We start from the raw sequence: 26,353 nt of genomic DNA, 5'->3' as shown, positions 1-26,353 counted from the left end.
AGTTTAATTCTTGCTGTGAGTAAATAAGGTTGTAGTAGTTATAGGTGAGTTCTTACTTTAGGTGTGCTGAAATAATTGTGGTTGATGTGTCATGTTTGCAAACTTGCAGATGACTAGAGAAAAGCTATATATACCAAAGAGGACCAAGTGTTTACTGAGTTCAGATTTATTTATTTTTATTGGGATATAGTGATGGTACAATATTATATAACTTTTCAGCTGTACAACATAGTGATTCACAAGTTTTTAAAGGTTATATCCTGTTTATAGTTAATATAAAACATTGGCAATATTTCCTGTATTGTAAAATATATCCTTGTTTATTGTAGCTTATTTATTTTATATGTAGTAGTTTGTACCTCTTAGTCCCCCATCCTTATCTTGCCCCTTCCCCGTCCCAACTCCCTACTGGTAACCACTAGTTTGTTCTCTGTATCTGAGTTTAGATTTAGACATAGTTTTCTGTGCCTTTAAATTTTTCTGTAGTAAAAACTTGTGTAGGGACATGTACCCCTTCTAAATTAATATGATTTTTAAATAACTTACTGGTACTGAAATTGCAAGCAGATACATAGCTTTTGATGTATTTAATCTGAACCATTCTTACTGTTGGTCCTTCTGTGATTGAAACTATTTCCATGTAATTTCTCTATTGAGAAGATACTGAAAAACATAAGCGTGAATTGCTTTTAAAATGAAGGCAAAGTATGTTGCATTGTATTATGATGTGAAATTTTGAGCATTCAAAATTACTCAATTTTATAACTTTTACTAATGTAATTTGTTAGTAAATAAAAGGATTACTATCATTTAATACTTTGTTTAGTAAATAAAAAGTAAAAGGGGTTGATTGGCATTTTCAGTCTTTTTTGGTACAGAAAAGTTTTTTAAAAAAAACTGAGGGCCAGGAAAGTACTTTTTATTTGGACTTTGGTAAAATCAAAGAAATTTTATTGCACTGAGTTTTCTCTCTTCTGCCTTTCTATTAAGAAGGGGAAATACAGCAAAATTTCCCAACTTCTTTGAGATGGAAAGAGGTAGGATGTGATAGCAGTTGTATTCTCAGGTTAGTGACTAGAAGATAAGATTTCAGATCAGCAAGTGTGATTTGCAGAACTGTAAAGATAATCTTTTGATTCTGAATTATTTGCAGCTGGAAACTGTTACTTCATCATGCTTCTTAGAACTGTGGAAGAAATGAAATGTGATAAGCTCTGTGTGTGTGTGTGTGTGTGTGTGGTTTTCTGCAGGATGTAGTACTGAAGACTTCATGTCTGCCAAACATTGCTTAAATTACCCCATATATGTTTTTGAGGTACTAGCATTTTTTGTCTTGATTTGCACTTTGTTGCAAATAATACTTGTTTGTAATTTAGTTTCAGAGAATAATTATTTGAAACTAAATACTTTCAAAGCAGTGTTTTCTAATGGAAAATCTGGTTAGTATGCTTTATGGGGCAGAATGTCAAGTGGTAATCTTAATTATTTATAAGATCATATTCATGTTAGTGAATTTCTAGGAATAACACAGCCTTTTTTCTTCTTTTGTAGCATAAGCAGTACTATAATGGATGTAGACAGCACAATTTCCAGTGGGCGTTCAACTCCAGCAATGATGAATGGACAAGGAAGCACTACTTCTTCAAGCAAAAATATTGCCTATAATTGTTGTTGGGACCAGTGCCAGGCTTGCTTCAACTCTAGTCCAGATCTGGCAGATCACATCCGTTCCATACATGTAGATGGTCAGCGAGGAGGGGTTGGTTTTGTCATTTTTTTTCACTCTCTGTTTCCGTTAGTTTTATTGCTTTATAATTGCTAGTTAGGCTTTTTTTTTCCCGAAGTAATTTGGGATTTCTTTATTTTTTCAAATGTTTTTTTCCTTTATTTCCCCCATACTTCATGGAGTCAAATTAAATAGAACATAATTATGTGTTGGATTTTAATTTACTCTTAGTTCTATTACTCTGAAGAAATTAGACTTTCTAAAATACAGTGGGAATATTGTAAATGAATTCATGTATTCCAAGGTTCTGATGCTTTGAGTTGAGGACATTTAGGAATTGGCACTGTGTAGGATTTCTGTTGTTAGGGTGGTCCTGAATTATCCCTGATGCTGAAATTAACTGGAGAAACTGTCGGTACCAGAGTTAGTACATACAGTCCTGTTAAGTGACAATCTGCACTTCTTATTTGTAATAGTTGATCATCTTTCCCAGGTCTTGTCAGTGCTGGCTTAGTAAGTATTGACGTATGTTCTTTCAGGAATACATCTAATTGTGTCAGCTCATATGATTTTTGTTGGATAGCGAGTAAAGAGCTAAGCAAATTAGCTGAGTCAGAGTATAATGGACCAAAATACTTATAAAATTGATATTGTAATTTTTTTCAACTTTATTTAGGTTTGTTTTGAATAGTTACTACATTAGTACGCTTTCCAGAAATTAATGTCACATTGTGAGTACAGATAATTTATTATACCACACATTGCCTATCAGCCTGCCATCACTATTGAGATACACTGATACTAAAATGGTTAAAGTCTTCTTGATTTAAGTGAGTGTGTATCTGCTTCCAAGGTTGTATTGATACTTATATTAACAGTTTTTTTTTTTTTAAACATTCAGCCATAACAGGCACTCTGAACATTTTAACCAGTGGTGTTGCATTTGAAATTTCTTTTAAGAAGTATTTGCCGTTATCACAATGTGTTATAATTTGTTAGCAATCTTTTGATTCTTTAAGTACTTTCATGTATGTAAACATCTATCTTAGTAGGTTTTTTTAAATTTTATTTTTTATTGAAGTGTAGTTGATTTACAATGTTAGTTTCAGGTGTACAGCAAAGTGATTCAGTTATACATACACACACATACATATATACACACAGATTTTCAGATTCTTTTCCATTATAGCTTATTACAAGAAATTTAATATAGTTCCCTGTGCTATACAATAGGTCCTTGTTTATCTATTTTATATATAGCAGTGTGTATCTAATCCCAAACTCCTAATTTATCCCCTCCTGCATTATTAGAGTTAATATATGTATATATATATATAAGGTCTAAGCAGACACCAAGGAGTGTTTTAATGTACTGTGCCCTTGGTATTTTTACTGCACAACCCAGCTTAGTGATTAAGCTTCAGTAACAGTCTTTATTCCACCCTCACCTATATGTCAGATTTCTAGTGGAACTGTTTTAACCAAGTTGGTTTCTTGGTCGTTACAGGGTTGCCTTTTGTGAGCCAGTGCTAGGTGTCACACAGTGTCTATCAGTGTATCACTAAGGTAGTCGTTTGAGCCATGGCATGATGCTTTTTAGTCACTTGACTTAGCAACTACATGTAGAATCCCAGGCTAGGCAGGCGGTCTCTTAATAAGTGTAGAAGAGCTTCACATTTCTACGTCTTGATCCTACCAGTTGAGTTGGCACACAGCCTTATGAGAACGTTTTCAACCTTTTACAGATTTGTAGGCAAAAACGGAGTTACAGGCTGAGTGTATCATGTAATCACTGCAACTACCTGTACCTTACTGATGTTACAGAGCTAGGCAGGAAGTCCTATTTCTACAGTAAGTGTAAACTTGTTGAAATGAAAACCCCCTCTGTCATTTCTTGAATGCTTATTCATTAAAATTTCTTTATTACAAATAATAAGATTCTCTGGCTAATTTTAAGAGTAATGCTGTTTTGACCTCAGAAAGGAGTTCTGATCTTTGAAGGACATTAGTTGCTAAACTACAGATGTAAAGGATCAGATAAATGAAGAAAATACATTCCATTTATTTCTGCATATCAATCTTTGGTATATAGACTAAACTTTCAGAATGAAAGTATGAATGAGAATTTGAAAACTTGATCTGGTTTGTGCTTTAAAATAGAGGTAATTGTGTCTACACCCTGCACATGTCTGATCTCATCTAAAGTAAAATAGTTGTTAGTTGTTGGTTGGAACATTTTTTTTCTAATGACCTCTTTGAAGGGAGATTAAAAAGAAATCACTTGAACTATTTTAAGTGTACAGTTCAGTGGCATCAGGTACATTCATGTTGTTGTGCAAGCATCACTACTGTCCATCTCCGGAACTTTTTCATGATCCCAAGCTGAAATCTCCCTATTAAACAATAACTCCCTAATCCTCCGCTCCTCTAGCCCCTGGGAAGCACTGCTCTACCTTCTGTCTCTGTAAATTTGACTATTTTGGTACCTCCTATAAGTGGAAACAGCTGATTTTGATCACATTTTTTTTAAGAGTTTTTATTTATTTTCTCTCTACTGCAAGTGTTAAACTCATGGTGGGACAGAAACAAATGAGGAAAATGTTGGTAATTCCAGCAGATTATATGTTTCTAATTATTGAAAGGTGATAGTTTTTCTGGAGCAGTAAGTTAGCAAAATATAAATACTATATTATTTCCTGTTCTTTTTCTCATCCCACTCTAATCTTCACCCTGGGAAAAATAAAGCGATCATATAGCAGCTTAGAAACTTCTTTACCCTCCTTTAAGCTATTTTTGTTGCCAGGTCATGTGGGCTTTAATTATATTTGGAGGCTGAAGTCAGGTGGAGTTTAGGTTTTCCTGACTTTTTCATGTATCCAAGTAGATGAATACTTTTAATTCTATGTTAAAAGTTAAACTAACCCTTTAAAGACCACTTAATGAATATACCTTTAAAAAAAAGAATAATGAGAGTACGTCTGTTTAAAAAATAAAAATAAGAAAAATTTAACCTCTTTCATTAAGTAAAATAGAATTATGTTCTTGGGTACCTATGTCCCTGCATGACTGGATTTCAAAAACTAGACTGAGCTTATTTTGCTAATCAGATTTCAAGCACAGTGTTCTCTTAGTATACACGCAAGTCCTTGGTAGTCGAGGAACTTTGTCTTGTAGGATTTCGGTGGCTCAGTAAGACCCATTAGTGTTCTGTTTTTTTCTTTCTTAACTTTCTCACTTTAAAAACAGTTCCCAGAAAGAAATCTGTTCATGTTTCCTGATGGAGAAATTATTTTACATGTTGTTTTACTAAGTTTACTTTTTTTTTTACATTTTTTATTGAGTTATAATCATTTTACAATGTTGTGTCAAATTCCAGTGTACAGCACAATTTTTCAGTTATACATGAACATATATATATTCATTGTCACAATTTTTTCTCTGAGCTACTATAAGATCTTGTATATATTTCCCTGTGCTATACATTATAATCTTGTTTATCTATTTTACATTTTGAAATCCTAATCTGTCCCTTCCCACCCCCCATAAGTTTATTTCTGTATATGCTCTTTGGTGTGTTTAAGGGGATAGGGCCACAGGGAGATTCTGGGGTGGGGAGAGTCATAGGTTGTTATTACTTGGAGACTCGAATGAGTTACTTTTATGTTAGATAAAATGACACTTGGAGAATCTCATGGTTCAATCTGAATGCTGCTAGGAGGTGGAATCAATCTTAGGAGGTTACTTTGAGTTTTTGATTGCCAATCTGGTATCTTCTGAACACAACATGAAATTGGTCATATCTTTTGCAATAAATGAGAATTCTTGTACTTTGAGAGTTTTATTAAATATTATCCTCTGTTTATTAAATATCTTTTAACAGAGGAAACTGAAATGTTAACACATTTAATGTGGCTAAAAGTGATAGAATACAACATCATAGCCTTCCTTCATTTTCGACAGATCTTGAAAGAGTAGGCTGATTTGAGATAAAACAGTTAGATATAAAAACATTTTGCTTCTCTTCTGTATGTTTATGAAGAAATGAGCAAGTTTTTCCCTAAGAGCTTAAAGGAACCATGAGATCATCCATTCATCCCCTTCCTGACTATAGGTGGTCTATTTCTTATTCAATATAAAACCTTTTGTATCATTTACTATAGAAGGAATCAAATTCTTTAGTAAAAGTAGGCTTTTTTCCCACCCCCTTTGAGCATGTAAATTATATATACTCTAAATACAGAGCTTACTGAACTGCAAAGTGTGGAATGGCTTACTGGCTCTGTATTTAGAGTATATTTGGATGATTTTAGTTTACTAATAATTAAAGTTTTCTTATGCCTGCTTAGACGTGTCAGGTTGCATTGTATTATTTTGCAGTGAGTTTTACAAATTTCTTAAAGAGATTTTTTTTTTTGATGGATTCATTTGTGTACTACAAGTGTGAGATGTTAGTGACCAGATAGGCGTGAGTGCATTTATCTTTATCTGTACTGTCACCCAAGTCATCACAGGTTATGTACGTCTGTTTAGGAAGATTGACCAAAGTGAAGGAGACTTAGACAACCCTGGGTTCCCAGGTTTGTACCAGCCTTCTTCACTTTGAGCCTTCTGGAAGAGGTCCCTAAAGGTAAAGCTGACCTGCTCTGACAGTAATGAGCACGGTTTTCTAGCGGGGTTCTCAGCAGAAAGCCTGAACCCCTTCCTCTGATACTGAACTTTTAGACCTCTGTGTTTTGTAAGTTAAGACATTGTAAATCAGAAGATTCTTTGGTAGTAGAAGAATACTCTTTTAATGACTATGTGGTATTTTTACCTTTTTTTTTTTCCTTGAGTCTGGCAGAAAAATTTGTGGCATTTATTCTGAGAAGGGACCTCCAGTGTCTAATAGAAACCCAATTTTTCTGGTAACTAGTCCTTCTGAGAGATAATATCATCTTATATTTTCATTATGTTTTGGAGTTATATCAATTGTGTGCTCCTAGCTTCTGTTTGGTAAAAAAGGAAATAGAGATTTAGATAGTGATTCTTTCAAGATCATGGAGCTACAAAGTATGAAAGGGCTGAATAGAATTCTTTTGTTCTGTTTGTTTCATCTAATACAACATATAATTAAGCCTGTTTATCATGAAAGACTGAACTCTGAGCCTTTTTGCCTCAGTAGTCTAATTAACATAGCTAGATATTAGTTCATTTTAAGATAGTATAGAGGAACCATGACAGATTTTACTCATGAATAATTCCTTTCATACTGGGTTGAATTCCTATAGTGTTTGGTTTTCAGGGTTAATTTTGACAAGGAGGAAGTTTCTAAAAATAGGGTCTCAATATCTTTAATATATTGTGCATCGAAAAAGTCTCAGGTTTGAAGAAAGACCCTTTTGTCAGATTTTGGTCTACCTCTTTATCAAAGGGTCTTCCTAATATAGATTGGGAAAGGAAATTTAGCTTTTTAAACACTTTTGTGGCCCATTTTTTAGTGCCCATTTTATGTATCAAGACTATCTTTGTGTAAGTTTAGTGCTTCCCCCAACATCGAAATATTTTTCAAGTATTTAACCAGAATATAGCTCAACGTAGTTAGCTTTGATCTCTTTACACTTATTTCATTTCCTATAAAATCCACTAGGTTGAAGGTTATGGTTTTTCTTTGGACCTGAAGGTGTTGCTGCCATAGTGTTTTTACTAGACGTTATTCCGTCTAGGCTAGAACATACGTGCTTACAGTTGAGGCTGTTACCTGATGGAGTTACAAGGTCTGCCATTGCCTCCATATGCATGTTTATTCATAGGAAAAGGAATTGGAAATCAGGGATTGTTGTTTCTCTCCAGTGTAGTGGTTGAGTAGGAACAATATTTGAGTGTCTGATTGTTTCTTTAAGAATAACTCAGCACAGGGGTTACTTAAGAGTTACAACATAATTCATCATTGTTAAAATTTTTCTTTGCATAAATGACATTACTTTTGTTCCCAAATGGTTACTTTAAGGCCAATTTGTTTATATTAATGACTTGTGAGAGCATTTTAAGCCAACCTGTTCATTTCTTGGATTGAAAACTTAAGACTCTGAGAGTCTTTGTAGTATTGAGTCAGGAAATTGATAGATAACGCTGATTATTTGCATGTGATAATCAAGAATTGAGTTAATCTTCACAGCATATAGGTGTAGCTTTGAAGATTTTTTTCTTTGTCTAGATTGATTTAAAAAGTAGCTTTTAATTCTGGGAACTTCAGGAATCATTTTATAAACATGTACAAGGGTCAGGAATTTTTAAGTGCCAAGGAAAAAATGTTTTGACTGATAATACCTGCTTAACTAAAAGAAACTAGCTAATCTGTTGTGGAATCAGGATATTCAGTAACATTCCTTAAGCAGTCATGTCAGATTGCAGTAGCAGTATTGTAAAATGGTTTTGAGTAAAAATTGATCACTTATTTTAGCCTGTTTTTCTAGACTTTTAAAAACTATTTTAAAGTGACTGTTTAATGACCGTTTCCTCAGTTCTGTGTGTATCTTTGTTCTGTTCTCTGTGCAGTACATTATAGTCTTCAGAGTGTGGTTCTGTTACAATTGTTCTAACCTTAGAAGAGAACAGAGCTTATAAATGGTTCTTTGAAGGTAATGATTACAGTAGATTCATACTTCTTTTACTTATGTTGGGGAGCAGTTTTCAATGTTCAGTTTGATAAAATATAATTGGTTAAATTGATACCTCACTGGTAGGAAGATGGTAAAGATTATGTTGTTACTTGTTAGATTGTTGTTTTCCAAACCCAGTCATACTCAGCTGCCTGAACCCATGAATATGGATCCGTTACAATGATAGAGTAGCTCATGCCTGTTGCTTCTGCAGGTATATTAGTTTTAACATCTTGCATTAGATTTTACTTTAAGATAATTGGAAATCATTTTTAATAAGTAGGACAATGGAAAATTAAGTAATACTAGTATGCACTTGAGAATAGGAAATCAAGAGCATGAAAATTGTAATTGGATAATTTGTTTACTCATTCTTTGAAGATGAAACTGTCAGTACCCACCAGTTGACTATTTTGATTTATTTTTCTTTGTTTCTTTATACCTTAATATTTCTCTGATATTTATAATTAATACATGCTTGTTCCTTCATGCAATAAATAGAAAAATGTAAATAATGGTTCTGGTTCCTAGGCATGTATCATTCATATTTTGTATATTTCCTTCTGAGTGGCACTTTGGATTGATATATAAGTTCCTTATTGAGGGAATAAGTCTTAAGGGAGGTAGGTTAAAACTATGCCTCTCATGCTGGAAGTTCAGAAAGTTTAACTACATTAAGCATTTTGATTGACTTGTACGTGAAATGGCTCTTTTTGTCAATTGAAGACTTGAAACATGTTTTTTTGAATTTACAAGGAATAAAAGTCCTTGTTGAAATAAGTGATGAAAATAATTATGGCTCTTCTTTTAACAGGTTTTTGTTTGCTTATGGAAAGGTTGTAAAGTATATAACACTCCGTCTACCAGTCAGAGTTGGTTACAGAGGCATATGCTGACACACAGTGGAGACAAACCTTTTAAGGTAAATAAGTGTATGTGAATTTTTTCCTTAACTTCAAGTTAAGTTGACATGTTTCTTAATGGGCGTACTTTAGCCCTTCTAAAAACTTTTTATAGGACCAGTTGTTTTAACATTCCTGTGGATACATGGAATTTATAAAATAGATGAAGTAAAGATAATTTAATCCAGTTTTGGTTTTTTGTTTTTTTTTAAATTTGAAGACCAGAAGAAAGTCACTGTGAAGGTAGGGTCTTGAATACTGCTATAGGCAGACCAGTGACTTGAATGTATGTCTTTAAAATTGCTTGGTTGTGGTTAATACCTTGTGCTCTTAATTATATTTTCTGACTGTCACAGGTTTCACTCTTTATTAGCAAACAATATTGATTATTATATGAAAAATGAAATTGTAGAACATTATGGGATTTGCTTCACTCTGTCTTGAGGTCATATTTCTGAGTTTAATTGTAAATTACTATGTCAATTAGAGGTATTCAGGGAAATCTGTATAAAGAGTGATTTTCTGTAAAAACCATTTTTCCTTCTATATTCATTAAGAGTTAAAATATTTTGGTTTGTAACTATGGAAAGCATATACCATAGAGATTAAAAGTTTGTATTTAAAGAAATTTAGTAGTTGTTAACACAGTATCTGCTGGTATGCAAATACTGTGCCAGAAACTTCCCTTGGGTTTCATTAGAGAAGGAGATGATTCTCATGGAGTTGGTTTTCAAAAATTACCTTTTTGTTTTGAAAAGACAATCATTAACAAGTTAAGTTGTGAAGAAAATATTTATATTGAGAAATCGTGCTCCCTTTCTTGTTCTTTATTTTTTTCTTCCCCAAATATGTAACCATTGTTACTAGTTTTTAGTGAATTCTTTATGAAACTACAGATGCATATGCAGTATCTTTCTCCTCTTCTCACACAAAATCCGATAAACTGTATACTGTCTGTACCTTATTTTTTTATAAGCTTTTTATTTCAGAGCAGTTTTAGATTTACAGAAATATTACAAAGATTATAGAGTTCCCACGTGTCCCATACCAAGTTCCCGCGTTATTAACATCTTTACTGCATGTATGTGCACCTTGCTTTTGTAACATACTTTGTGCTAGAGATCTTTTCATATCTGTAGAGAATATTCTCTCTTTTTTAATAGCTTCATGGTGTTCCGTTGTGTGGCTGTCGCGGTTTATTTAAACAGACTTGTATAGACATTTGGGTTGTTTCTAGTCTTTTGCTTATTGCAAATAGTGCTGCGATGATGAATCTTTGAACATAAGTCATTTTTGTGCATGTATAATTATACTGTAGGAAAATTTCCCAAAATGATGTGAATGGTTGGATCAAAGGCTAAGTAAACATTGGTAATTCTGATAAATACTTCCAAACTGCCCTCTCTAGGGGTTGTGCCCTCATAAGCAATGTTAGAGGGTCTGCCTTTTTCATAGCTTTGCTGAGAGGGTGTTGTCAAATTTCTGTATTTTTGCCCAGCTAATAGATGAGAAATTGTATCCTAATGTATTAATTTCCTTTCCCTTTATTATCAGTGAGGTTGGCCCTCTTTTCATGTATTTAACCATTTGGCTTTCTTTTTCTTTCTTTGTTCTTTTAAAAATAAATAATCTCATTGTGCTTTATGTTGGCATGTGGGTTTTATAACTTTAATCACCCTAGTCTTTCCTAGTCATACTATGGATCCTGGCACTGAAGTGTGTGACCTGGGACAGCTTTTTAAACTTCCTGTCTAACATGTAGCTGGTAATAATAGTTACTTCAGAGTTGAACAGTATAGATATCTAATAAATGTAAGAGATTGTTGTTAAAGTAAAAAATCATTTACTTTCTCATTGTGTGTATTTCCATATATTTTTTTCAAGGCAGCTATTCTCTGGCTGGTTGATTATGATGTTCAGGTTAATTTCAAAGCATATAAAATGGATTTCCCCTCCAAATTTCTTTTTAGAAACTGTAGTGAGGCATTGTTCTGTAAGTCATAGGAATCGTTTGAATCAGAAAACTGTTCATTGTTGTCTGCAGTACCTGGCAAGTGTGCTAAGCGTTTGGGAAGCAAGGTGGATAAGGAAGGTTGGCCTCTGCCCTTCTGGGAACTTACATTCTTTAGGTTCATACAAATCTAAGTAGATTTAAGTAATGAAACACGTGTGACTATAGAGAGAGGAGGTGATGATGTTTGAGGCCAGTCTGAAAAAAACTTTTTAGTTATAACATGACACAATGTAAAGTATTTAAAGTAGGCTTAAGTATTCAACAGTTTAAGGATTTGTTTCATATGTTTGTATGCACCTGTGTGCACCACTCCAATGAAGAATATTTTCAGTGAAACCAGACTTGTTAATGGCTCCTCCCAGTCTATCCCTCTCCCATCCTTTGTTCCTTGCCCCAGGCCATATTATGGTTTCTGTCATCCTGACGTAGTTGTGTGAACTTCTGTGTCTGACTTTTTTCACTCAACAGAATAGCGGTGAGATTTGTCCTTTTTTTTAATATGTACCAGTCATTTTAAAAAATTGCTGTGTAGTATTCCAGTGTACAGAAAACCATAGTTTATCCATGCACATGCTGGTGGGCAATTTGGTTGTTTCCAGACTTTGGCTGTTATTAATCAAGCTGTCCTGAACACACTGTTCTGGATATCTTCTGATTGCACACAAGTACTCATTTCTCTTGAGTGTATACTTATGAGTGGAATCACTGAGTCATAGAATAGGACATATTTAGCTTTAGAAACTATGAACTTTTCCAAATTGGTCATATCATTTTTCATTCCCACCAGCATTGAATGAGAGTTAGTTGCACTGCATCTTGGTATTTGCAGTCATTTTAATTTTTAACCATTCTGGTGTGTATGTAGTGGTATCCCATTGTGGCTTTAATTTTTATTTCCCTGGTGAGTAATGATATGTTGAGCACATTTTCATGGGCTTCTTAGCTATCTGAATTTCCTTTTCTGGGTGAAGTGCCTATTCAAGCCCCTTTGTATTATTTATTTTATCTAATAGTTAGGCTTTTATTATTATTATATGAAATTTTGTGTGTATTTTGGGTACAAGTCCTTTGTCAGATACATGTATTGTAAATACCTTCTTCCAGTCTATCTTTGGTTATCCTTTTTACCTTTCCTGATGGGATCTTTAGAAGAAGAATACTTTTTAGTTTTGGTGAAATCTACTTTATCAACTTTTTTTTTTAATGCTTAGTGCTTTTTGTATTCTGTTTAAAAAATCTTTTGCCAGTCCTTACTATATGAATATGAGGGGATCTTACAAGCTGAGAGTTTTCTCTTACTGTGATAGGGATCATTTCAGGTGTGTGTATGTGTATGAAACAATACAGCTTACCTACCATGAAACTTACCAAGTGTATTACTTAGTAGTTTTTAGTGTATTCACTAAAATACTAGTATTCACTGGAAGAGGTTGTGCAACTGCCACCACTAATTATAGAAATAATGTGCTTTTCAAAGAAAGAAAAGGAAGCATTAAAGAGTGGACTGTTTAGGGAGTAGTATATAGTTTCACATATGTGGGTGATACTTTATGGTGGCAATTTAAAAATACTTAAAAAATATTTCTGACTAGGGAGCTTGGACTATCCAGAAATTAAGTGTAATAGCAGTTGATTGCATAAGTTTCTCATGTTGAATGTTCTTGTGTTTGTTGTGTAGTGAATATGGTGAGTATGGGTCAGAAATAATCATGATTGACGAAGACTTGAATATTCAGTGCTGCTTTGTGCCTTGCACATCACTTACATATTTTATTGCATTATGTATCTTAACTGATTTAATCTGCACAATTCTTTGAGTTAATTGTGTTGGTTGCCCTCATTTTTTAGATGAGGAGATTGGTTAAAAGAGATTAAATATTTTCTAAGGTCGTGGGCAGTTAGCACCAGATTGAGGACTTCAGAGATAGTGTGAACCCAGGGGCTGTGTCCTTAACCCCTTGTGCTCCAGGGCTGCTCAGTAAGTCCTTGTGCAGAAGGGCTCCTGTGTGACGTGTGTTCTGTACATTGTCACTGCATTACTCTTTATATCTCTTACTAGCTGTTAGTCTGGAACTTGGTGATTCTTGGGAGTGTATGGTATTTTTTATCTTTTTTATTAAGAGTCACTGTATGCTTTAAGAGTTCAGTTTTAGTCATATCTTAAACAACATCGGTGTGGCTGCTTGTGCTGTTGGATGGTTTTTGTGGGATAATTGATGTCTTGATGATGAGTTTGTAAAAACGTGCACTGTCTTTACTGAAAATCTGTAAAGTTGTTAATTCTTTAGAATGAAGCCTGAATAGAGAAAAGGGATGGAGACTAGGGAAAGGAAGGGCTAGCATAGTACCTGGAGTTGCCTGGCTGTGACCAACCTTGGAAGTGCACAGCCAGCAAAGCTTTTTCTTACTTCCTAGTCTTGACTTGCTTTTCTTCCTCCACTCTGTCACATGAAAATAAGTATTTTATAAAAGTAATGCTTGCTTCATATTAAAATTTTGGTGTTTTAAAGCTTAAATAGGAAGATGGTATAACTATAATCTAACATCTGTAGAAAACTTGACTTCTGTATTTGACTTCTTTGCATATATATATAAAGTAAAGAAATCAATGGAATGGTTTTGCACCTATGTGTACCCTACCTTTTCAGTTCTATATTGGACATCATTTCATGTCAGTAAGCTTATTAACTTTTTAGTGGTTGTGTAATATTTATGTGTGATAGTTCACCATATTTTTTTGATCAGTTTTTCTCTTGATGGATTTTTATGGTCCAATTTTCCACAGTGTAATTAATAAACATAGCTATATTTTAAAACATCTTTTAGATGATTTGGATGTACACCTAGGCTTAAGAACTTATGTTGACAAGATATTTCTCTTATGGGGGACCCTACAAGAGAAATAACCACTTATAATACCAGGTGAGCTTTGTTATAAAAGCTGGTAACTAAACATTTCTATGGTCAGTGCAGTTACCAGTTCAGTGCTCTTTGAAGGGAGGAGGCATGGGGGAGGAAGATCTGCGCCATGTGCGTGTTGGATGTAGGGTGTTGTTTTTATTAGCCTGCTCTTTCTTCTCTGGGCCCCCTTGATACATACTTGCTTGTTCTTCATTCCCCGAGACTCCGTGGTGGTTGCTCCTTCCCACCCTGCTTTGCTGGCCTCTGTTCTGCCTGACTTCAAAAGGCTCACCCTCCCAGTTCTTATCTAGTCCTTTGCTTTTAAATACTGTTTATATTCTGATTACTCCCAGATGTTTATCTCTAGCCCTAACTTTCCCTCTTGGATTCCACAATAGAATATTCAGCTTGGATGTCTAAAGAGCCATTTGAACTTAACATGTACAAAATCTTGGTTTTCTGTTCCAAACGTAGTTCGATTTTGGACTCAGGAAATAAGAAGATCTTCCATCCGGTTACCTTAGCTGTAAGAGCCCTGCATTATTCCCGATTCCTCTCTTAACTTCTTCTATACTCCCCCTAAATACATGAGCAAGTCCTGTCAATTTACCTGCCTCTCAGTGTATTTTGTATATTATTAATACTTCTCACCCTGCTGTTTTATTCCCAGTTCATCTTCTGTGGTTCAGTTAGTTACTGCTGTTGGAAATCTCTGGTAACTCCTCACTTTTTCCCAATTAAAGCCCATATTTCTTAGCATGATGCATAATAAGACTTCACATCAGATGTTTACCTGCTTCCCTCCTCATTCATTCCCTTGCTGTACCTTCATAGGAAACTTCCAGCTTACGCTTCTACTGGTAGATCTCAAAAGGCTCACACTTTGCCCTCATTGTGGTTTTGTGGAGGCTGTGCTTTCTATCTGAAAATCTTAAAGGCTTTTTGTTTTGGAAACATTTTAGATTTACAGAGAAGTTGCAAAGCGAGGACAGAGAGTCCACGTGCACCTTCACCTAGTTAGTTTCCCCAAAGCAAGGACAGGGAGTCCGCGTGTACCTTCACCCAGGTAGTCTCCCCAGAGCTAGGACAGGGAGTCCGCGTGTACCTTCACCCAGGTAGTCTCCCCAGAGCTATGACAGGGAGTCCGCATGTACCTTCGCCCAGGTAGTCTCCCCAGAGCTAAGACAGGGAGTCCGCGTGTACCTTCACCCAGGTAGTCTCCCCAGAGCTAGGACAGGGAGTCCGCGTGTACCTTCACCCAGTTAGTTTCCCCAGATGTTACCAGTCTCATATTCCTGTGGTACATTCGTCAAAACTAAGAAACCAACATTTCTACCTGGAATTTTGTTTTCCTTCTCATCACCTGCTAATAACTGTCTCATCTTCCGTGAAACTGGTGTTTTCTCTTCTGTGTTTCAGTACCCCCTTGTAGATTTTCATAGCACTTATGGGAATATAAATATGAGTGAGACAGTCTTTGTGCTAGCAAGCAGTCTTAGTATTGCTTCATTTGAACAAATCTGTTTGAAAAGACTGTAATTCCACGTTTCGAATTTTAGAACAGCTACTTGACCACAACAGTAGCTGACATAATGAATGTTTCAGTGGATTTGGGAGATAGAACATTTACAACGTTCCATGTCCAACAACCAGTTTTTTCCCGAATTGCTGAAAACAGGTTTGCTTTTTTATCAGAACACGTGTGTGGTGAATTCAGTTCAGTGGTCATTGTAGGTGTGGGTGAAACTGGGTATTTGAACATTAGAATCATTCAGCATCATGAAAGGCTCACGTTAAGAGGAATGAAGGTACTAAGACGATTTGAGGCAACATGATGTCTCTTACCCTGTTCTGCGATAGACACTAAATGAGTGGAATATTGATTAGATGATGCTTAAAATGATTTTCTTTTAGGGTAAAGTGTTCTTTTTTTTTTTTTTTTTTTTTGGTATTTTAGTGAAATGTGATTCTATTTTATTTCTTTTCATTAGAAGTACTCTTCTCTCATCCTGAATTCTCATTGTACTTTTTTTTTTTTTAGACTTGTTTTTGATTCTTGATTGATGATATTCAAGATCAAAGAGAAAACAATTTGCTATTAGGATTCCCGTTAGTATTTTTATTTCCTAAGCATTAATCATTGTTGGTTAAAATATACTTGTGATACTTACTCTCTCAGTTCTTGATAGTACTGGGGCTGACCGTTCACAGTTTTGAAGGAACCCAGGACTGAATGAATCTTTGAGCCTACTGGGACCCCAAGGATAATCCTGGGGGGGAGTCATATTGCAAAATCTCTTTGAATTTAAACCTGGGACTTGGACCTGAACTGTTGCCATTGCTGCCTTAATTGTAGTCAAGTAGCAGTTCTAAAATTTGAAATGTGGAGTTTCCCAGCAAATCAAATAACCAGTATTAACCCGGGAATCCAAGGACAAAGACTATCTTATTTATATTATATTCCTTGAAGTATCTGACACATGGGCTACAAAAGATGCTTATTTAAAGTATGTTTTTAGAGTAGGTGTTAGGAAATACAAGAGTGATGTCTTCTAAAATTGAGAAGTTAAAAAAAAATCAGTATTGCATGGCTTATTTCTTTGGCAGTACCATATAATAGAAATATGTGTGAACCAAATGTGTCATTTAAAATTTTTCATTGCTACGTTAAAATGACTGAAACAAATGAGTATTATTTAAATAATATCTGACTTAACCCATTATATTATTTCAGCATCTTGCCAATATACAGAATTAATGAGATGTTTTGCTTTTTTTGGGTACTAAATCTTCAGAATCTGATATGTATTTCGTATTCACAACACTTTTCAATTTGAACTAGCCTCATTTTAAGTGCTCAGTAGCTGTATGTGTCTAAAGGCTAAAATATGTTAGACAGTGCAGAACTAACGCAAAAGGAGAATTCTGCTTCACTCCTAATTCCGTCGCAAAACATTTCATCTATATTGAGATTTCACAAAATTTGCAGGTGGTGAAGTAGATTCACACATTTAAGTTCCAAACATTTAAAAGTTTTTCAGTAGTTAAATTGAATATCAGGTTTTAAATTAAAAATTGAAGTGGTTGTTAAGGAAATACAAATAAAAACCACAATTAGATACCACATTGTACTAGGATGGTTTTAATAAAATAAATGAAAAGAACAAGCCTGGGCAAGTATGTGGACTGATCCTTGTGTAACCTTGCATATGCTTATACAACACTGAGTACACTAAATACCACTGAATTGTACACTTTAAAATGGTAAATTATGTGAATTTCACCTCAGAAAATAGTAAAATTAACTAAAAATAAAAATTCAGCTTCTGAGTTACGGCAGCCTTAAAGTGTTAAGGTAGAATTTGGCTAGTGGCTCCTGTGGTGGACAGTGATGTGCTGTGGCAATGTGTGGTGATCTACAGAAGATGGAAACTTTAAAGAGCATTATTCTTTTTCGGTCCTCAAACTAGGTGTAGTAAGTTTTCAAATTCTGAGAGTTCAGTAACCATTAGATGCCAAACTTCTCATGGTCAGAATCTATAGCTGAGCATTCTTGATGTAGGCTCTCTGAGGACCACACTATGGGTAGGGTTGTTGTAAGAGTTAAGTAAATTGTTAAGCACTGGATATGGCTAATTGCTGCTTTTCAAGGCTCCCGCGGCACTCTGTGCCTTACCCCTGACTTAAGTCCTTTGAAGTTGTTGCTTTATATACGTGTCTTGCTGACCACATGTAAGCTCTGTCAGGGTGAGAACTATTCATCCTTACACTTCTAGCATCTTGCATAGTACTGGACATAGTATATAATTATTTCAACTAAAATCTTGAGTCATTCCTCTGCCTCTTAATTTAGTGCTTACCTTAGCATAGGCAAGGATTTTTTGTTAGCAAGGCCGAGCGCCATTAGAGCCCATAACATGCCTTTGTATATTGAAATAAATGGGGTAATTACTAATGGCATGATAGAAGGATCTTGCTGTGAAATGTTTCAGCCAGAATCAATTTTATCAGACTCTATAAGCTAACCTATTTAGAAATATCTATGATTTGCAAGATGCTTCTGGTTTTATATTTATATATATATATATACACACATACATACATACACAGTAAAAATATGTTCCTGCCTTCAAAATGGAATGGAAAAGTTGAGTTGGGATAAGTCATCTAGTTATGTTCTGAAAGTGTGAGGATGTCCTCAAAGGAGGATGAGCTCCCTTTCGCGTGGGCAGATTGAGAGAGACTTCATGAATAAAGTTACGGTCTCTACTAACAGAGGGTTATACTGTGTTTTTAGAAGTTTAAAATGGTAGCGGTACCTAGATTGAAAGAAAGAGCCTTGGAAGCATGTGGAATTTTTGGTGGTATTATCTAGAAAAACATAATTAATTTGAACCACCTGGGAATGTGATGGATATATTTGATGGGAAACATGACATATTTGCATGCTTGGAGTTTGGTTGTGAAGTCAGAAACTAAGCAACTTGGATAAGTTACTAATAGAAAAGCCACCAGTAATCCAGCTGTGCATTTTGCTGTTTGGGGATCATTTTGGAAAATGGTGTTTGTTTTAATTAGTGACATTCATTTGTTAGAAGACCTGCAAATATTATTTCCTAAGATCTAACTAGAAATCTCACACTTATACTGTAGCTAATTTGAGCATTGTAATGTTAGTGATAACCAAATACTGTACATCCGTTGTTGGAACAGCAGATCTGCCAGGTGACCTGGGTAGTTAAGTTACCCGGTTGTCTTCTCAGTCTTGCGAGGCAGCAGTAATTAATGGAACTTACAATGGGCTGCATGAGACCAGCCCTGAGCATAAGCTTTTTCTGAGAGACTAGATCCAGTAGTTTAAACGTCACTGTTAACTGTATTTCTTTCCTGTTACAGCAGTGTAGAACAGTAGGGAGTCTGCTGAAGGTTTTGAAGTAGCATAAACCTTAAGATAAAATTAACTTTAAAAAATGCAGGAATTCAAGTTATTGTTAGATTATCCAGTTCTTTGATGTGAAAACAACTTATTGCTCCTCTTAGAAAAGTGATTAATTTCTAGGGTTTTCTGGAAGGAAGATCCCACCGTTTTGGTCTTGTGTATAGTGCTAAGAGCAGTAAACTGAGGAGTAAAGAAACTCTCCAGCTCTGCCATTGCTTAATGTGTATTATTTTGTACAGCCTACAAAACGAAAGGGTTGTACTGATCCCTCATAGATTCTTTCTGGAAATAGTTGTGTAGTGTTACTGATTAATTTGTGAAAATACAAAATATTCACTCGTTCATATTACGCTTGTGTCTTACACAGCATCCCTGACGTCCTTTTTTATTTTTATTTAGTGTGTTGTTGGTGGGTGCAATGCCAGCTTTGCTTCTCAGGGAGGGCTAGCTCGCCATGTACCGACACACTTCAGTCAGCAGAACTCCTCAAAAGTTTCTAGCCAGCCAAAGGCCAAAGAAGAATCTCCTTCTAAAGCTGGAATGAACAAAAGGAGGAAATTAAAGAACAAAAGACGGCGCTCATTACGTAAGTGCTCCACTGCGTATCAGTACGTATTAGGTGGCATTTATTTATATCTTGGGCTTTCATGCAGATTCAGTTTTTACCATTCTTCAGCTCTGCTGATCTGTTTTTGTTAACAGTAATGAACAGATAGGGTCTTGGTCTGTCAGTGTGAGAATTCAGTGATGTTTCTACCTGTAGTATCAAAGGGAGGGTGAGCGTATTTGGCCTTAGAATACACTCTGTATAGAATTAGATTTTGAGGGCTACTTTGATTCTAAGTTAAGACGAAATTTTGACAGTGTTGGTGTTCCTAAAAGTATTTTGAACATGTTAAAGATAAAACTGAGGTAAAAGTTAAGTGACTTCCTCCTCCAAAGCGATGTGTGTGAGTAGCAAAACTAGTCTGTGTCTCAGTACTTAGCCGTCAGTTGGGACACATGTGAACAGTGCTTATGTACTTAATGACCAGATTATGAGATGGAGCCTCGATATTTACGGTAGAACATAATTAGATGTTTGTAAACTTTTGAACCAGAGGAAAATAGAGTCTATTTTTTTGGTCTTCAAAAGGTTTTTTGATTACATAGCTCATCAGTTAAAAAAAATGGTTGGGCGCCCAGTCCTAATTTGTGTATTTATACAGTGTATACAGGTAACATTGCTAATGCACCAAGAAGGAATAGTGGAAAACGTTGAGATTGGGTGGAAAAAAAAAGAAGCACAATTATTTTCTTCCCCACTTTAAGGGGCCATGACACACATCTGCTTTGGAGACGATTGTTCTAGTTTAGTATTCTTCGTGCTTTAATAGTGGACAGAACATGATTAAGGTCTGAGTGCATACAGTCTGGAGTTTGAGGGCTCCTTTTATTACTCTGCATTTAATTCAAGTGGTGACTTTTTTATGTGTGACTCTTGAGTGAGGGGTGATAGATTTGAATGAGTTAGAGGGATGAGTTACTATTTTCTCTAAGTGCTTGTTGTTACCGGGAGAAAGCATACTTGGAGAGGATGGAGAAAGCACACGTTTTTTCCCGGTAGCAGCAGGTTAAATAGGAAGGGGATTTGTTTCTCACTGTTAGTGAGACTTCTCTCTCCCATAAATGTCACGTTTTTTTCCGTACTGACTTCCCATTATCACTGTCTTATGGGTTCTGTTAGTTTATTACTATCTGGCATTTTGCTTATTTCCTTTTGAGGAAAAAAAAAATCCAAAGAGAAAAGATCTGTCTTCATTGTTCTATTGAGTATGCCAACTGGTAGATTTGTGTAGATGTACTAAGAACTCAGTGAATTGTGGAGATAAACCCACTCCATGTAGGAGCAAGTCAGAATAGTGTGGTAAATCAGCATACATGTAATTCAGAATATGCAGTTCCAAGAAATCAAGCCATTTCTTTTATTGTCAATGAAGTTTAATTTGTAATTACAGATCATCTTAAAATATTTTTAATTTTTAACTATAGATCATCTTAAAATATTTCATGTATTATAAAGCTCCACAATTGTGAAATAATAAGTTCATTTCCTTACTTTGAACAGATTTTATTAAGAATAAAAACAACATGGTGTATAATATTAATAGGATGAAAGCAGAAGTTTAAACAATGTTCTTACCAAATCTTCAATGTATAACTTTGTTATCATACTAAAAGATTATACTTAGTCTAGGTTTTTGAATTTATTATTTAAAAACGGTATAAGCTTATTAATATAAACTGCTTTATGACTTAAGGCATTTTTTTCATGAGCATTTATTTTACTTACTTATAATCTGTTGTATTTCCATTTCACAAATAAGGAACCAGGCTAAGACAGAATTAAGCAGCTTACCCAAAGTCACACAGCTAATACCTGGCAAAATTCGGAGTTAGAATTTTGGTGGACTCATTGGCATTCAAAAATGTCTTTATAATTTTCTTAGATTGTTAAAAGGGTTAGTCATAATCAAGAAAATGCTTGTCAAAAACCCAAACTTGGAATTTTTTTGATTAGATATTAATATAAAATGCACATGAAAAATATTGCTTATGTTTGGCTGAGATGGAGGAGATCAGTGTACTTCAGAGATAGAGACGTTTATCAGATTATTGGAAATGCAGGACCAGTGCTCAGGAGAGATGCTGGAGTAAAATATATGATAAATGTATAAAATATTTCATAAAATACATGAAAAAGATACAGCTGGTATGTAGGTTATGAGGTTCAGGCTAGAACCTCACACACCAAGGTGCAGAATTAACCCACATTCACTCGTTAGTTGGAGTTCTGTTTTTGTACATCCTTGTCAACTGTATTCTGTGTTTTGAAAGCAAAGAAAATCTTGCATTTAAACACTAGATGTATACTTGTTAATTGTTTCAGGCTTTTTTATTTATTGCATATTTTTGTGGAAAACTGATTGTTAATGTCTGTTTGGCATACTTAACATTTTTCTAAATATTCTTTACCTCTTTTGTATTGACTTTTAGCACGACCACATGATTTCTTCGATGCACAAACACTGGACGCGATAAGACATCGAGCCATATGCTTTAACCTCTCAGCTCATATAGAAAGTTTAGGGAAGGGACACAGTGTTGTTTTTCATAGTACTGTAAGTATTTGATTTTTTCCCCAAATGTTTCCCACAATTTGACACTTTAATGATTAAGCTGAAATTTTTAACCTTTAATTTGAGCTATTTAGAAATATTAGAGTGGCATTTGGGATGCTAGGCATTTGAAGATCATCTCTGACTTAAGTAAACTAGGTGTGTTTTCTGATCTTTGGTTTCCTTCTGTGTAAAACTGGAACATTAAACGTCTTCTAATTCACATCCTATGTGCAGCATGCTCCTCCATCACCCTTATAATGCACATCTGAAATCTGTGTTAAATAGAAAAGAAGATAATGACTACTAAACGAAAGCTTCATGAAAGAGGGAATTTTTATCTGTTTTGTTCTGCTGATGTACCCAAGTATCTAGAACTGTGCCTGACACATAGTGACACTTAGTATAGTTCTTGAATGACTGTTGTTCAACATGGAAAAAGAAAAGTATTGAATTTGAAAAAGCAAGAATAACTCATTTATTTTTGGTTACCTAGGAATGAATAGAGTTGTTCTCATACCCCTTGCCATTTTATTATCCAGTCATCTTTAAATTGGTATAGGTAACTTAGTGGAGCTAAATTTTAGACCAGACTTCTGGTGATTTAAATCTCTGAAAAGAGAGATTATTTAATTTTGGCTGTTGGAATAGAAAATACACTAAATTTAGAGTTTTAAAATAAATATTCCAAGCAAAATACATGAGAGTTTAAATATAAAAGATCAATATTGATATCTTTGCTAGATCTAATCAATTCCCCCCAATCTCTATTGAGATTTTCTTGGATTTTCACTTTTTCTTCCGTGTTAACCTTCTAATTCAAAATTTCCAATTTTGATTTTGATTCCCAGAATTAAAGGCAAAAAGGTAGAAGATTAGACACACAGGAAAGGGAATCTTTTCTGCGATGGGTGCACATAGGAGGTGTGAGTTTGGGATTGAGAAGAGGTGTACCATACTTAAAGCTCTTTCAGAGAACCTTTGAAATATGGTTATCTACGTAAGAATGAAAGGGTTGGAGGAAGATTAGAGGCTTTGAAGACAAAGCTAGAATGGCTATGCTCAGAATTTAGTTGGGATTCAGCAGGATCAGGAGCTTGCTCAGAAGTGATGGTTAGAGTCCTCTGGAATTTGATAACATAGGTTTATGATTTGGTAGGTCTGTAATTTTTTTTTTTGGTTGAAATCTAATATTTATTATCCAGGTTTACATTTGTATATTGTTAATAGGAGATAGAAAATATCAACCATTTTATAAGTTGGAATAAGCTGAGGATTGGCTGAAATCATAAGAAATATTTCATGATGATTTGATAAAGTAGACTTCTAACTATCTTATTGAATAAAGCAAACAAAGTAAAATAAATTTTTTATCCATGAGCTTTTTTTAAATTGAAGTATAGTTAATTTACAATATTGTGTTAGTTTCAGGTGTACAGCAAAGTGATTCAGTTATGCATATATATGAATTCACTTTATATTCCATTATAGGTTATTGTAAGATACTGAATATAATTCCCTGTGCTATACAGTAGGTCCTTTTTTTAAAATCTAATCCCATACTTAAGATTTGTTCCTCTTTCTCTCCCTCTCCCTTTTGGTAAACAAAGTTTGTTTTCTATTATAATTGTCCTTTTTTTAAAGGTCAGTAAGATGTGGTCAGTGGCCTGAGGGCTAATTTGTTCATTCATGTAAAAACTGAGCACTTACGTGTGCCAGGTACTGGTTGATACAGCAGTGAACAAAACAGGCTAAAACAAAACAAGAAAACATGCCTAAACTCCAGTGGAAGAGACATGATAAAGAAGATAAACTAATAAAATTTAAAAGGAAATGAGGGTATGAGCCATTCAGTTATTAGGAAGATGAACGTCATAGCCAGAGGGAAAATAAAGCATAAAATCCTGAAGTGGGAATATGCCAAGTATGTTTGAAAATCAGCATGGAGACCATTGTGGCTGGAAGAACTGAGTGAGGCAGAGGGAGTAGGAATTGTCAGAGGTAATGGGGAGAACCTTGTTGGACTATGACCTTGGCTTTTATTCTGTGTGTGTTGGAAAGCTGTTGGAGGAGTTTGAGTAGCCATGCTCCGATGTGATTTTTAAATAATATTTATTGAAGTATAATATAAACTGCACCCATTTAAAGTGTCCAGCTCTGTGAGTTTAGACAGTTGTGCTTACCTGTGAGACAGGTACCACCACCACAGTTAAGATACAGAACATTCCCATCACTCAGAACTTTCTTGGTGTAGCTTTGTAGTTCGTCCCTGCCTCTACACTCTGCCCTGGAGAACTCACTGGTCTCTTCCCTCACATAGGTTTTAATGTGCTCACTTTGATTTCTGTATTGAGAACAGATAGTAGGTGAGGGTGAGGGAGAGAGGGGATCAGTCTTTTCAGTATGTCAGGTGAGAAGAGACTGGAATGGTTGTACTGGAGATGCTAAGAAGGGTTAGATTCTGAATATCTTTTGGAAGTAGTATTGACAAGAATTAGGGATGGGTCAGACATTGGGAATGATAACAGAAGGAAAGGATGACTCCGGTGTCTTTGGCCTGGGCAGCTAGCCAAAGGGATGGACTTGCCATTTAATGGAGTCTGTGAGGTGAGCATACTGGGGGCAGGGGAGTAGTAGGAGCTGTAATTCCGACACATCTGTAGAACATCTAATGCTTCTGTCGTGTAGGCAGATGGATTTAAGAGTTTGAGCTCAGAGGAGATGTGTGGTTACAGATGAGGATATAGAACTTTCTAACATACTAGTAGTGTTTAAGGTATCAGATTGGATAAGATCACCTAAGAAGTAAGTATTAAGTAGAAAAGAGAAGAAAACTAAGGACTGAGGTTTGGGGCTCATCAATCTTTAATGATTTAAAGAGCAGTACATCTGATGAAGTAATGGTCTACCTAATATAATAATAGTTACCTCTACATGTTAGGGAATAGAGGCGACAGTGATAAATAAGGTTGTGTTTTAAAAGATGAAGCAGCAGCTTTCAGTGCTTTCATTAGAGCAGCTCTCTGTGAAGAAATCCTTAGGCTCACCATGCGAGGAGCGAAGATGATCAAGAAAATGGAGGAATTGAAAGTGTGATGATGATCTTAGGAGTGTGGAAGAAAATGTAAAATTTACTCAGAGTTAGAAATAGTCTATGAAGATGAAAATGAGTTTTCAAGCTGCAGAAAACATCTGAGAGGATTTAAGGACATGATTGATACCAGTTTGTCATAAATTTAAAAAACTGAGGAATAAGAGTGATTTGCATCCCTAAGTGACATTGGGGAGGCAGAGGTGCCTTGACTGAGGAAAAGTCACAAAGGTGTGGTATAATCTGAAGGACGCTTTTTCCTGGGGAAAGTGGAGGGAAGAAGCACCCGTAGTGGGAAAAGGTCTTCCTTGGAGACTGCAGGAAGAAGAGGAGCTAGGTGAGGAAGTTCTCCAGGGTTCCATGACCGTGCCTGGGAAGGTTTCTGATGGAGGTGGTTTGTGTTAAACGGAATCACTTCTGTCAGTAATCAAAATGTTCAATACTAACTGCAGGTATAACTTTCCCGGTTATTAAATTAGCTTTTATAGGAGATAGCCACATGATAGTGAAAAATTCTCTAGAAAAATGTGTATGTGAGATACTGTGCTGTGCAGTTTGCCTAATTTGTCTTTCATTGAAGCGTTTCTCTTGAGTCTTCTCCAGAAGAGGTCAGCAGAGTCCTAGTTACCAGTCAGTTGGCTTGCTCTCCTTGGTTGCTTTTCATTATGTTTCTATCTTACTTCTTTGTGGAGAGATTGTGTTTTAGCATCCTCAGATCTGTCTTTTGGGCTTTTTAATTAATCCCATTACCAAGTCTAGAATTAAGGTACTTAACTGTAGAGTTTTAAATAATGGGATTAGAAAGTATTTCAGTTATGTATGAAGCACTGTTTTTACTTCTTGTATGTTTTAAGGATGACATAACATTATTTTGTGAGACTGAAACTTGGTGAAAATCTTAAGATTTAGATTATTAAAACACTAACAGTGCTAATTTGGTTAATACAGCAGTTGTAAGAGTTATAAAATATTTTGATTTTTTTT

At 35.1% G+C, this 26,353-nt stretch overlaps 1 protein-coding gene across 1 annotated transcript in view; it reads left to right on the top strand.

The window, feature by feature from the left end:
• AEBP2 (AE binding protein 2) overlaps positions 1-26,353 on the top strand; it is a 51,754-nt gene that overhangs the window by 18,022 nt on the left and 7,379 nt on the right. Inside the window, 4 exon segments of the mRNA XM_032473458.1 lie at positions 1,552-1,759; positions 9,179-9,286; positions 19,520-19,706; positions 22,157-22,281. Coding sequence (XP_032329349.1) covers positions 1,552-1,759; positions 9,179-9,286; positions 19,520-19,706; positions 22,157-22,281 — 628 coding nt within the window.

Source organism: Camelus ferus, chromosome 34, assembly GCF_009834535.1.
Source record: "Camelus ferus isolate YT-003-E chromosome 34, BCGSAC_Cfer_1.0, whole genome shotgun sequence".
Lineage (NCBI taxonomy): Eukaryota > Metazoa > Chordata > Mammalia > Artiodactyla > Camelidae > Camelus > Camelus ferus.
Note: the sequence above shows the minus strand (reverse complement) of the source record. Positions and strands in the feature narration are given on the sequence as shown.